General features: G+C 44.9%; 2 protein-coding genes across 2 annotated transcripts; both read left to right on the forward strand.

The window, feature by feature from the left end:
- The first annotated feature begins 897 nt into the window (after nucleotides 1-897).
- Nucleotides 898-7,578, forward strand: LOC143141839 (uncharacterized). Its single transcript, XM_076302543.1, has 6 exons — nucleotides 898-974; nucleotides 1,925-1,991; nucleotides 2,187-2,952; nucleotides 4,129-4,213; nucleotides 5,505-5,615; nucleotides 5,817-7,578. Exons 2-6 carry the CDS (start codon nucleotides 1,950-1,952, stop codon nucleotides 7,198-7,200), a joined length of 2,388 nt encoding a protein of 795 aa, XP_076158658.1. The 5' UTR covers nucleotides 898-974; nucleotides 1,925-1,949; the 3' UTR covers nucleotides 7,201-7,578.
- A 1,189-nt stretch (nucleotides 7,579-8,767) lies between these two features.
- nxph2b (neurexophilin 2b) lies at nucleotides 8,768-12,821 on the forward strand. Its single transcript, XM_076302737.1, has 2 exons — nucleotides 8,768-9,049; nucleotides 11,628-12,821. The coding sequence occupies exons 1-2, from the start codon at nucleotides 8,984-8,986 to the stop codon at nucleotides 12,381-12,383; spliced, it is 822 nt and encodes a 273-aa protein (XP_076158852.1). The 5' UTR covers nucleotides 8,768-8,983; the 3' UTR covers nucleotides 12,384-12,821.
- Nucleotides 12,822-13,000: the final 179 nt, after the last annotated feature.

Below are 13,000 nucleotides of genomic sequence, written 5' to 3' on the forward strand. Positions count from 1 at the left end.
TGTGTGGAAGAAACCAGGCACTGAGCTGCACTAGCCTATTAGTTGTCCTTCTGTATGCTTCTCTCATCTTCACAAAGGAACTCTGGATTTCATAGTAACCATTGGGTCCTTGGTTACCTGTTTGACCAAGGCCCTTCGTCCCCAATTAGTTTGGCTGGGCAGCCAGATCTAAGACTGTTGGTTGTTCAGACCGGATGTGTGACTCTCATAATGTCAAATTAATTAATTTGGCACAAGATGGACTCTAATCAAGTTCTAGAAGCATCTGTAGGACCATTGACAGAAGTAGGATGCACCAGAGCTCAATTATAAGCGTCATAGGGGTCTGAAAACGTATGTAAATGGAATAGTCCCCTGGCAGTTGGGTTAGCCCCTTGAGCCGTGGATCTGCCCAAGGTTTCTTCCTTGGTAAGGGAGTTTTTCCTTGCCCCTGTTGCTCTTGGGTGCTCCTTGTTGGTGCCCCCCACCCAATCCCAATCCTCCCCCACCTTTTTTATGCAGCCCTTGCCACTTAATCTACTAAACCCCTCTTCTACTACCCCCCCCCCCCCATTAATGCACAAATAGGCTGACACCACCAGACATAATTTCACTGCATTTCTTACTTCCAGTAATTATATGCATGTGACAAACTTCCTTGTATCCTTGTAGTCTTTTATTTTTGATATACATTTACAAAACACTTCGTGGAGTATTGGAGTATTTTGTGTAGATTAGTGAGGGAAAAATTTAATTAAATCCATTATAAAATTAGTCTGACTGAAGTGAAACATAACAAAATGTGGAAAATTTGAAAGGGTCTGTAAACTTTCCGGTTGCACTGTAACTGGTCGTTTCAAACATATCCTCTAGATGGCGATAGTGACCTTCGAATGTGCGATTCACTGACAAAGAACACGAGACGTTTTTGGCGGGTCTGAATCAACTTCGTAGCATGTGAGCTTTTATCTACCTTTCAACTGTGGGAGATGTTTGTAAGTGACAACAAGCATAACGTTATGTTTGTAATGAGAAAGATATACTGACTGACAATGTCTGCTTTGAAACTGTTTGACGGCGAACACCACGAAACGTAAGAACACAATCATCATCTTGTGAACAACTTGTGATGATAAAATGAACTTAATTTCTCAAATCTGATCTGAAAATGATAGTGTTAACGTTAACTTAGCTACTCGTAACAGTTACAGTAACCTGATGAATAGTTTAACGTTAACGTTACCATGATCGCCGTTTAACGAATCATCTCTCTAACGTTAGCCTACCGTTATTGATCTGGAAGTTAACGTTACAGTCCTTGCTTCCTACAAGGTTAAAGGTTGTATCAGCGATTTCAGGCCCCAAAAAAGGCCCAAACGTAAATTATCACATTCATCTAATCTTTCCTAACGATCCGCTAGTCAAACAAAAAAACGCGTCTCTGTAGGCTCCGAGATCTGTACACAAAAACAATTGGCACCAACAAGGGTTGGCAATACACTCAAAGGCAAAATAAAGTGTTTCAACCAGAGCCTTATACATATAAGGCTCTGGTTTCAACCAATAACCGACGATATGCGCGTTTAGGAGAGTTTTAATTGCACGGGAGGGGGAGGGAGTAGCGAGCTAGCTAGCTAGCTCTCTGTTTTGTTTGAACATCAACAAAAGTGACGTATCCCCGCTGTCGCTGATACCTTTACTGCGCTGTCTGGTTAACCTTACTGGTTACATTACAGTCCTTGCTTCATACAAGATTAATAAAGTTAACGTGACTGGTTTAAAGTTGACTGGTTGAAGTCTACAGTGGTGTTACCTGACATGTAAAACTCTCGAGGCCAGATATTTTTTAAAAGCCGTGGTATGACTCGAAATGCTCATGAATAATGACCGACACTGTCTATGTCAGTGCAATTTCTTAAATGTTTCTCCAATTTTTTCAATGCAGATCACAACATAACATTACTCGTCGCATGCGGCAAACAAAGAGACGGGAGGCGGATGGCACACTAAAGGTAACCTAGTCAGTTGTAACGTTAGTGTTTCCTTGAAGTAAGCACTGTGGTTTATCAAAACAATGTCACAAGTTCATCGTTACTAGGTCAGATTTGTTTCTATGGGGCAGTTATTTACCATTGTCAGAGATTCGGTGGTTCTTTTGATGAGATGTCTTTGCTCTGACTGCTGATATCCTGTGGTGTGTAATGCAGGTGGAGTGTGTGATCGAAGAAGTTGAGATCCGCAGGAATGTTAAGCACCTCACCATGAACCAGTCCAAAGCAGCTGATAAGTTTCAGACTAATGGTGTGTCCCCCTCGAAGCCTTTCAAAAAGCGTTTTTCCAGCAAAATTGTTCTGGATGATGAGTCTGACCAGGATTTGGGGGCCCATGATCTCATCGACCTCATCAACAGCCCTCATAGTCGCCATGATAGGTGGACGAAGAGCGGTGAGAGTCCTATGTGGGGGTTGAATGGAGACTCATCCCCAGCCATGCTCAGTGTGGCCCTCCTGTCAGACGGCGGTCAGTCAGATGCAGCATGCTTGGACACAGAATCAGTCGAGATCATCCTCGGCTCAGAGAGTGAGGACGATGAACGTTTGAACCTGAGCATGTCACAGTATTCAGGGCCCAACGTGTCTCCTGAGCTGTCTACCACTCCTTTGTCCCAAATGCTGTCCCTCTCGAAGAGTCAAGAGCCCTCTGCGAATAGTGGAGCTGAGGCTGGCTTGAAGTTTATGAGTGGTTCTTATGGGGAGGACTCTGCCCTCATTGGTTGTGGAAAAGAGCCGCCAATTGCGATCGGCAGCGAAGATGAGGACTTGGGAGACGGGAACGTAACTGACTCCTGCTGCTCCATCGCCTCCGGCCCCAGCAGGCCGTGGCAGCCTGTGCCCCAGGGGCCGTGCTCCAGCTGCCTGGCGCTCTGCGTCAGGATGAAGAGGCTCACCGACTGGACAAAGAGCAGGGTGAAAGGTAAGGGCAAGAAATAAAGGTGATGATACATGGGGGAACTTTTTGAGCAATGTTGCTAGGCAACCAAATAGCCGATGATGACAATTTGCCTAATGATGATTAAAGTTCTCCAGAAAAATGTTACCCAATATCAGTGGGAATGTGCCCAACAACAATACTCAGGAACATTGTCCAGCAAATTTGTTCAAAAAGTTGCCTTGTTTATCGTCAGCTTTTCGCAGCTGCCGGTGTCCGTTTTACATTATAATCTTATGGAGTAGACCGTGTTTTCAAAAAAGTCCTCGGCTTCTTTTAAAACTTAATCGTTGGCGTTTTCTCTGCAGCTCAAAGCTGTTTTTAAAGTTGAGAAATGTTCAACTTCTAGAAAAAAAACGCCCTGTCACACTATGTTTTGACAACTGGATTCACAAGTGAATAACCGAGACTTGTGGTCCAGCTGCTTTTTGGAACAAAAAACGATGGCAGATTTTTGAAAAACGGGAAAAGCGGTCTGCACAACTTTATTTAGTCAGAAAAAGAAGCCAAGCCTGAACGTACTCTTAAGGTCATGTAAAGCCTAGCAAGTGTGCATTATGTCTCAACTCAATTGTTGCACAAACATTCCACATTATGGAAGTGGCCCTTGGATAGCAGTGCATCAAATTCCGATATTTCTTTAGTGTTAGGTTTCTGTGCATTCTTCCATTTCATTATGCACAATTTCTCTTTAAGATGTCTATCATTGTTGTTGTTACATTATGTGCTTACATAATTGCAAAAGGGTTCTCCAATGTTTTCTCAGTTAGCCTTTTAAAATGATATCAGATTAGTAAACAGAATGTGCCTTTGGAACATTGGATGAATGGTTGCTGAAAATGGGCAATGTAGATATTGCATTAAAGATCAGCCATTTCTTTTCAGTTGAGAACCCTTTTGTAATTATGTAAGCACATAATGTAATCTGAAAACTGCTGCCCTGATTAAAAAAACAATGCAGCTGATGGTAGTGGTAGTGTATATGAATGACAAAGGTTATCATGGATATCGAAGCTGTGTTGTATAGTGTCATGTGTCAGGTTGTCAGTCCCAATGACACGCTTGTTTTTTCTTGAGTGCATCGATTTAACATAAAAATAGTGACCCTGTTTTATCTCGTTACCTTGTGTTCTCAGTTTCTCTTATTCATTGTTTACTCAGATCCAGCCTGTTTATACTATGACCGATGGATGCTGCTGAAACCGTGGCAATCTCGAGGAGTGCGCGGCCTTTGCAGAGTGAGGGGGTGAGACGAGGCATCCTTTTCTATGGGTGAACTTAGGAGATGGGTATTGTTGTATTCACATCAGGGTTTCCGTTGTCCGGTAATTACCGGACATTGGCCGGAAAAAAAATGAAATGTCCGACAAAATTAAATCTCTCCGGTCAAATTGTCCGATTGAAATTGGCTAATAATCCCGTCCCCTAACGCAATCTGAATTTGAGAATAAGCCTTAATATGTAGGCCTAAGCCTATATTATACGTCCTCTGGCTATGTTTTTTAAATGAACAGGCTCTACCGTTTGAAAGTTATTAAACAGCACGCATAACCTATGCTGCATTTCAAATAGGAAGCGCACGCTTAAAACGTCCATGTTAAACAACGAACAAATGAGCGGTTCAAACATGGCCAGGCCCAGGCAGACTAGCCTTAAACGTTTTTTCAGAGGCCAGACGCGATGGATGATGATAAATTGGTAACGTCTGAAGCCTCAGATGTCCGGTCAACTCCACCACCACCAGATAAAAAGCAGAAGTGTCGGGCGTATCTGTCGGAATCAGTGACATTGGAAGTGGAGTTGCGGGGGGTGCGGCCGCTCCGAGACACTGTCATTCTCCGTGTACATTGGACATGCAAAGTGTTCTTTACCCAAAGCATACAGTAGGTTTATGCATTCTCTGTCTATGATCTGCAGGGTTAGGGCCTCCTCGACGAGGCGATTACTGGTCCGCGGATAATTTCTGGCATAATTAAACGGTATCATTGAACCGCGGCCGAAAGAAAAAGAAACTAAACATTTCCCAGAATAGGAAACATTTCTTAATTTATTGTTATCAAATAAAGAGGCATAGCATTAGGGGGTAGTGGTGTGAGCGCTCATTCTTGTGCACATCTGTGCAAGTTAAACAGTCACCACTGAGATAACGTGGGTAGCAGCAACAAACAACGTAGCCTTTTTAAAACAACGAACGAAGTGGACTCTTGCTGTCCATGAAAAGATACTGGCTAGATCTTGTTAGGCATGTTTAAGTTAGGCTAATGAACATGTTGCATTCTATACAGATTATGTAATTATTTAAGCTACATAGCCGGTCTCCATTTTTCCTCAGTTTGACTAATTAAGAAGGGATAATAGGATATTTGACCGGCATATCATCAAAATGTCCGGAAAACGAAACCTCTGCCGGTCACTTTGACCGGCACCATTTTTTTCTAGCGGAAACTCTGATTTACATATGCTTTTTGTCGGATGTGTGTGTGTGTGTGTGTTTGTGGTGTGCATGCTTACTCGTGTATGTGTGTGTCCCAACACAGGAAGTTGTTTAAGCATCTTCCTCGGATCTGGCAGCATGCAAAAGTCCAAGCTGAGGAAGACCTTGATGATGAATGTGGGGTCTGTTCAAGACCTCATGTGTTTCTGCAAAGGTAAGAATGTAGACATCCAAACAGATGCCATGACCATATAAGTGCCTCTTGAGAGGAGGAAGCACACACACACACGCACAAATACAAATGCGTGCTGGTTTGACTAATTTCCCATACGGTTTATTTGTGTTTTTACTATTGGAATTATTGTCTATTTATTAGAATTGTCTTTCACTGTGTGTGTGTGCATGTGTTTTTCAGAAACCTTCGACAGTGCAAGAGATCTCAGTCAAAACTCCTCAAACACACAAAGGTCAGGAATAAGGCGGGCTCAAGACGTGGTCGAAGGTCAAAAGACCACTGGCCCCCACTTCCAGGCCAACACGTGAAAAAGAGGAGGAGCAAGAGCGTGAAGGACTCCATAAAGAAGAAGAAAAAGAGGAGTGTGGGCGAGAACCAGGGGAGCAGTGGGAGACGTGAGGAGACGAGTGGGACAGAGGTGCTGCACGAAGACAGCCAGACGCTGGGTGACGAGCACCTGAGCTATGATGACGTCACTGCAGACTGCAGCACAGAGGAGCAGGCAAACCTAAGTCCAGACAGACGGCAGGATATGAACGCTGACATACAGACCAATGGATGCCCTGACGAGCATGTAAATGTCAATGCGCCAAGCCCCTCAGAGTGGCCTGCAAATGCTAATGTAGGCAGCCCGTCACATACACACACAGGCAGATACACAGGCAGTAGCCCAGACAGCAGAGAAGACAGACCGGGAGACTTGAGGGCAGACCGGCACCGAGATGAACATGTTGATGGCCACCGAGAGAAACAACGTTCAAACCAAAGATCTGTCTTGGAAGCAGATGGACAAACTGGAGTGAAGGCATTCAAGTGTGTCGTCAGTGGTTCAGACAGAGATGTAGGAGGAAGCACAGACACATCTCCCATCGTACATCTGCACAGATGTGACGGTGTGAATGGAAATGTCAAGCAAGCAGACTGCCTCAGGAAGGCACCACACAACTCTAGGGACGTCAAACATAAAGGTGCAGGCAAAGATTCATGTTGGAGCACAGACAGGCCTACGGGCAGTGATGTAGATGTAAGCCTCAACAGAAATGCAGATGATGAAGGCAGATGTTTAAACAATGAGAGGAGGCAGAGAAAAAGTCACCCTGGGGATGCTTTAAGCAGGCATTTGGGTGTAGATCCAAACATTCACTTGAACAGCCCCTCAAATAGGAATGGAGATGATGTCTTGGATGATTCAGATGGGCACTTGGACAGACATGTAGAAGGTAGTTCAGATGAACTTGTAGATTTAAGTACAGCCATGGGCATCACCCGCAGGGCTCTCTTGTTTGAAGACCCCCCCACATTGCCTTTGACGAGTGGATCCTCAGCAACCCCAGTGGTGGGGTCAGTGCAAACTCAGGGACACACTGCAGTGCCTCTGAGCAAGGACCCGTATATGTTCCGCACCCCAACACCTCCCGGAATTGAGGCCTCCGAGGTAGTCAGGAAGCTCCGTCCCTTCGCCCGCACCTACGAAAACGTGGGGGCTCGATGTGGTAGCTTCAAGTCCATTCTGTGCACTTTGGATAGGGTGCACAGTTCGGTTGTCCGTGAAACCGATCCATGAGTGGCATACAGAGAAGTTGGCACAGCAGCCATTGATACACGCTCATGGGCTCTTCTGACCAGTATGTATGTTGCATAGTTCTTTGCACTTGGTTGTACCCTGTATGGAGAAAACAAGTTCACTGTGAAGTTGAATCCAATGGTGTTAATGTTACTGTGTTAAATTGTTTGTTATTCATACTTGAAAGAAGTGTTAAGTTATGTTTATATTTATTTTCTTTGGTGACACATCTGCTTAACCAGTTTGTGATTGGCAGTCAGGCCTGACTTAATAAAGCAGATTGGTTAAAAGCAGAACTGATGAACAGTCAATGCCTAAAAACAGGATCAAAGCAACAGGACAAAAATCAGTAACCTCATGTTCTGTGATAATTGTACAATGGAGATGTTTTTTTTAAAATATAGAGTTGTGAAAAATACTCAGAAAAAATCTAATTGTGTTACTATTATTCAAGGATACATAGAGTGAGCCATATGGTGGCGCCAATACCCTCGGTAAGAAGCGTTTAGGGTTGCGTAGTTTTCAGTTTGTAAGTAGTGGGGTGTCACATGTCATTTTACATTTTTACCGAGAAATGTAAGTACTGGCACACATAATGCCGATTATTTCGCAGGAAAGTTGGTATATGAAACACAACCTCAATAAGAAAAACGCTGTCAGCCGAGCACTGAAAAATGGAAATGTAAAAAATAAGGCAAATTTACATATACCTGGATTTGTTTCTGTTAATATGTAGCTTTTCATTTTTAATAGTAGCTTTTTATGTCTTTCTAAATGGTTGCCTACAAAATAGACGGAGAGAGAAATTACGTCCTAAATGTTAACTGGACGCGCGGGGCACCGTGGGAACCTCGTCTGAGTATAAAATAGTCCCTTCCTCTTCTGTGGAGTCAGTAGAGGCTGGTTGCTGAGCGCGCAGAGCCGTCACTCGGCTTGTTCTTCCATGTTAAATGCGATATCACTGGCAATAGCCACTTGACCGGAGGGGGTGAGCCGCGCGCTTACAGCATGCGCGCCCTATCAGCAGCCAACATCTGTTCCGGGAATGGGATCGCGCAAGGGCGCGCGGAATTTTTCATTTTCACTCTAAGGACTGTGAACAAAGTACTTTTCTTTTGAGACAATCATTTGTCCATAAGCGCTTTATGATATTAAAATATTGCGCTTAAAAACACGAGCAAACAGATGAGGAGGTATAAGAGGATTTGGGACTGACTTGAGCACACCATCCCACAGAGGCGATTATATTGTTCTAATCAAGACTAAAGAAATGCACATTCGTCGTCACATTTTTTCAGCACTTATTGGCTAAGCTGTTCGGGGAGCACCGAACAATCCTGGGTGTCCTGCGCTAAGGTGTCCCGTCTGGGTGTCACCACACGCGCGTAACGGGATGCGCTTTGTGGACTACTGAGGTGAGCCAGTGACTGATAAAACGAAACGGTAAGAGTTAAAACAAACTGTTTCAATTAGATGTCTTTGTCACAATGTCACACACAGGTGTCACATAGTCTATTATGTTATATGCTTAGTGTGGCATGATAAAATCGACCATGCATGACGTTATGAAATCATTTGTAGATTTTTAATCCTCGTTCATTTTGAAATGTCATCAGGGTTTTTTTTTTGTTCAACTGATAAAGCTAGAATTATTTACCCCTGTGATGTCCTTAATCCTTGCTGTTCTGTTGTCCCTTCCGCGCAGTTCGGATCAGCGATGATGCCCGAAGTGCAGAGTCTGTGCACCGAATGTGGATGTATTCAGTCCTAAAGTTGCTAAGGAATGTTGAAGAAAAACCCCAAGATGGCAAAGCTTCTTCGGCTCACACTGGTGATATACATGCGGATGGTGAGTTTTCCTCTGGCTCCCTCGTCTTACCTAAATACTGTGTCGCAACCTTGTAAACGCCATCATGTTTATAGTTTATTGAGTCTTGTGAATATATGGACCTTGCCATTACACATGTATTTACATAATTTATTAATAAATAGCAAAGACTATTGGAAATATACTATTCTGAAAAACGGACAGTAGGCCTACTCACAACACACAACAGTTTAGATGATGAAATAATTTTAAGGTTTAGCAAATAGAATCAAGGAATTATGGAAGCTTACCTGACAGACCAATTTGTAGAATTGGCAAGAGTGGTATGTGTGTTTTTCAGAGATTGGACAATGACAGGGATGGAGAATATGAGGGTGATGGCTGGCTGGGGCTACAGTGCATATATTTGCATCAGCCCTCAAAACTTCTCTCATGCTGTATGTGCATATACTTGTGAAGACTCTAGTAATCCAGTCCTCTCACGTCTTAATCCACCACTTTATGCTCTTAGTGTCATTTCTCAGACCAAATCATTTGCGTGCGTTTTCTTTAATCGCAAATGAAAAGTTACATTGACTTTGCTGAGGTTCTGTCTGTGTGTGTGTGTGTGTGTGTGTGAAAGAGCATGCCTTTAGCCTGCTGCGGACTACTGCATAGATATGCCAGTGGTCCCCCACCCCTCCAGAGAGCTGTGCCCCCACGTCCCCAGGCCCTCCCAGCTCAATCATGCTTCTCTCTTTTCTTCCTCTCTTCCTTCCACCCCTGCTTACAAACCCAGGGACTGCCACCAAATGTAATAAAAAATGCGTCTGGATTATGAGAGGGTCCCTAATCTCTGCCTCATTGATTAGTTTTTTCTTTCATTTCTTTATTTTTCTTCCATCCCCCCCCCTCCAGGGAGCTTATGTCAGGGACATTAATCCGCCGTTTGATTGTGTCTGTCTCAGTCTGCCTTTCTCCTGTACTGTTCATTTCGCTGTGGCAGAGAGGCTTGTGCGAAAGCCGGAGAGGGGATGGTCCTGAACTTCAAAGACCATGCTTTGCCTGACTGAAAAAAAAAAACCCTCTCACTGCTCTTGGTCTCTCTTCCACCGTCTCTCTTCTGCTTGCTTTAGAGAGCACCTGCTCTGCAGAGAGAGACAGAGCTCTCATTACTCTAAATGGTTTGTGTTCAGGTAAACCGATCATTGTCTTGACCCCAGCCATTTAGAATGCCAGAGTGATACTGGCTCAGGATTAGGGCTTAACTGTATGTGTGGGGAGGAATCATACCGTATTAGCCAATCAGTCTCTGCAGTGGAAACAGAATATAATTCTATGCTCTATGGACTCAGCCTATGATGCGCAGAGGCTTTGCCTCATCTATTGGGGTTATAATTTGATACCAGACACTGTTCTCAGAAACCTCAGTTTTGGGGATTGTGTTCTGAACTGGAGAGGGGGAGAATAGGGTGAGAGCTTGAAGGTTACCTGAAGAAAGAGGGTTTACCAGAGGGTTGGAGAAGCAGAGAGAAGTCATCAGCACAAAGGGGCGGGAGGGAGGAGATGGGGCAAAGAGGGCAGGGCCAAGTGGGGAAGAGGAGGCAGGAGACGCACAGCAGAACACAGCAGATAGAACCAGGCGGGGGGGGGGGGGGCGCAGGGATCCCTCTGCTCTGAGATGTGGGATCCTCTGAGTCTGGAACCCTCAGCTGTTCTAAGTTAGGGCTGAAAAACAGCTGTGGAGTGGTGAGCTTTCATTGCTAATGTAAGTGGATTTCAGTTTAATCACATGACCAACTTCAGCGAGAATTCAGTGTTCGTTAGGAGAAAAACAATTCCTTTTTCATTAGATAAAGACAGGTGATGACAGCAGTCATCTCAGGTCAAAGATTTGTGTGATCCCACAGTGCTTCCTTACAATCAATATGTTTTATAGATGGTAGGTGAATTTGATACTATAGCTGTGTGTGCGTTTCATGTCAATAGCTGTATCCCCTGAGATTAATTTAATCTGTGCATGTGAGAGCATTTGTATTTGTGTGTGTGTGTGTGTGTGTGTTGTAGTAGTTCCCACATTTGCATACCACATGTAGTTTGTGCATTGGCTTGGCCACCTGTCATCGCTGTAAGAACTGTGTTTAATGGAGCTTCATACACCTACACCATAGTTTTATATTCCCCAGCTAGATGTGAACGCAGGGGATCATAATAGCTGCTGTGTGGGTTGTATGAGTCTTTGGTAATAATAATAAGTGTTTGGTAATCTCAGAAAATGAAGATAGGGGATCCAAAAAACAGATACTTGCATCAAAAATGGTCCTCCTCTAGACAGCAGTTAGTTATGTCTTTGTGAGAGAAAATGTGCAAATGCACAAATGTCTCCCAGTAGTACAACCCTACCCTGTTCATTCTCCTTCCTATGGGTATAATTGCAGCAAAGAATCCTGTCAAATGTGGCCAACATCCCAATGTTCTCCCATTTACATGTTCTTTATGTCCCCTACCCCATCCCAATGTTCAAACCCAGACATTAGGAAATATTTAACAGAAGTGCACACACACACACACACACAAACATTTAAACAAACATTGATCATATCACATTCTCCTCTTGCAGGTGTCTTGCATGGCTGATCAGGACCTTGTACAAGGCGTGGTGGAGTGGAGCCAGACCCAGGAGCAGGAACGGCCGCAGGTGGCCCTGAAGCCTGACTCATTACGGCTCTTTGCCCAGCCGCCCCCGCCCCACGAAGAGCCCAGCCCGAGCGGCCCGACGCAGCTGGAGGACAGCCCGCAGGAGCTCTGGGCGTGGCTGTCCAACCTGACGAGCACCGACGAGACCCTGGCGCGCTCCAAGCGCCGCCCCATCGTCAAGACGGGCAAGTTCAAGAAGATGTTCGGCTGGGGGGACTTCAACTCCAACATCAAGACGGTCAAAGTCAACCTGTTCATCACTGGCAAGATCGTCGACCACGGCAACGGCACATTCAGCGTCTACTTCCGCCACAACTCCACCGGCTTGGGCAACGTGTCCGTCAGCCTGGTGCCACCCAACAAGGCCGTGGAGTTCCAGAGCCAGCTGCGCGAGCTCGCCGCCATGGAGACGCAAGACTCCATGGCCAAGGGCTTTAACTGCCGCATCGAGTACGAGAAGACGGACCGCAGCAAGCACACGTCGTCGCTGTGCAGCACCGACCCGTCGCGCGTCTGCTACCAGGAGCAGACGCAGAGCCACCTGTCCTGGCTCTGCTCGAAGCCCTTCAAGGTCATCTGCATCTATATCGACTTCTCCAGCGAAGACTACCGGCTGGTGCAGAAGGTCTGCCCGGACTACAACTACCACAGCGACACGCCCTACACCTCCATGGGGTAGTGTGGAGCCCCCACGCACCCGTACCCATCGCCTCTCACCTCCCTTCACCTCGCCCCTCTGCATGCCTCTAGAGGAGGCACTTGGAGAGCCTTCTTACTCAGAAATCCAATTAGACATCTCTCCTCTTTGACCTTTCACCCTTATGTCATCATAGCCAGGCTCTCTTCCCATGTTTGCAGTGACAGCAGTTGTCGCTGGTGTGTCTCTCCCTCTGCCATGGTTTTGTACCGCCAACCCAAAAGTGATTTGAATCTCCTATGTTGTGTCTTTTCCACTGAAAGTAAACAAAGTCTATGGTCAGAACTAGTGATTCATGTTGCCTGTGTATTTGTACTATTTTTTCAGAAGTGTTAAGCACCAGTGCTTGTATAAGAAGAGGATGAGATATACTGACTGATTTCAGCCAGAGAACTGTTATTTATTCTAATTTTTCCTGAAGTCATGCTGTGTAATTCATCACTATTAAACTATACAAAAATACCAATGTGTTTGATGCAGAGGACAAGACTAAGAAGTCATATTTTTCCAGCGTTCTCCTTAAATACATTGAATGAATATTGTACACGCTCCAGGTTAAGGAATGTCAGCAATTAAACAATTACATTAATTACGTTGAC

This window comes from Alosa pseudoharengus, unplaced genomic scaffold, assembly GCF_046254945.1.
Source record: "Alosa pseudoharengus isolate Yale_2024_CS ecotype anadromous, Long Island Sound unplaced genomic scaffold, YU_APseudo_1.1 YU_APseudo_1.1_scf_24, whole genome shotgun sequence".
NCBI lineage: Eukaryota > Metazoa > Chordata > Actinopteri > Clupeiformes > Clupeidae > Alosa > Alosa pseudoharengus.

Bases quoted from the DNA above. Each gene is read 5' to 3' on its own strand.
- LOC143141839 (XM_076302543.1), top strand. From the start codon at position 1,950: ATGCGGCAAACAAAGAGACGGGAGGCGGATGGCACACTAAAG. The intron at 2,953-4,128 runs GTAAGGGCAAGA...TTGTTTACTCAG, and splicing joins GACAAAGAGCAGGGTGAAAG to ATCCAGCCTGTTTATACTAT. The intron at 5,616-5,816 runs GTAAGAATGTAG...TGTGTTTTTCAG, and splicing joins CCTCATGTGTTTCTGCAAAG to AAACCTTCGACAGTGCAAGA.
- nxph2b (XM_076302737.1), top strand. From the start codon at position 8,984: ATGTTGAAGAAAAACCCCAAGATGGCAAAGCTTCTTCGGCTCACACTG. The intron at 9,050-11,627 runs GTGAGTTTTCCT...CTCCTCTTGCAG, and splicing joins TGGTGATATACATGCGGATG to GTGTCTTGCATGGCTGATCA.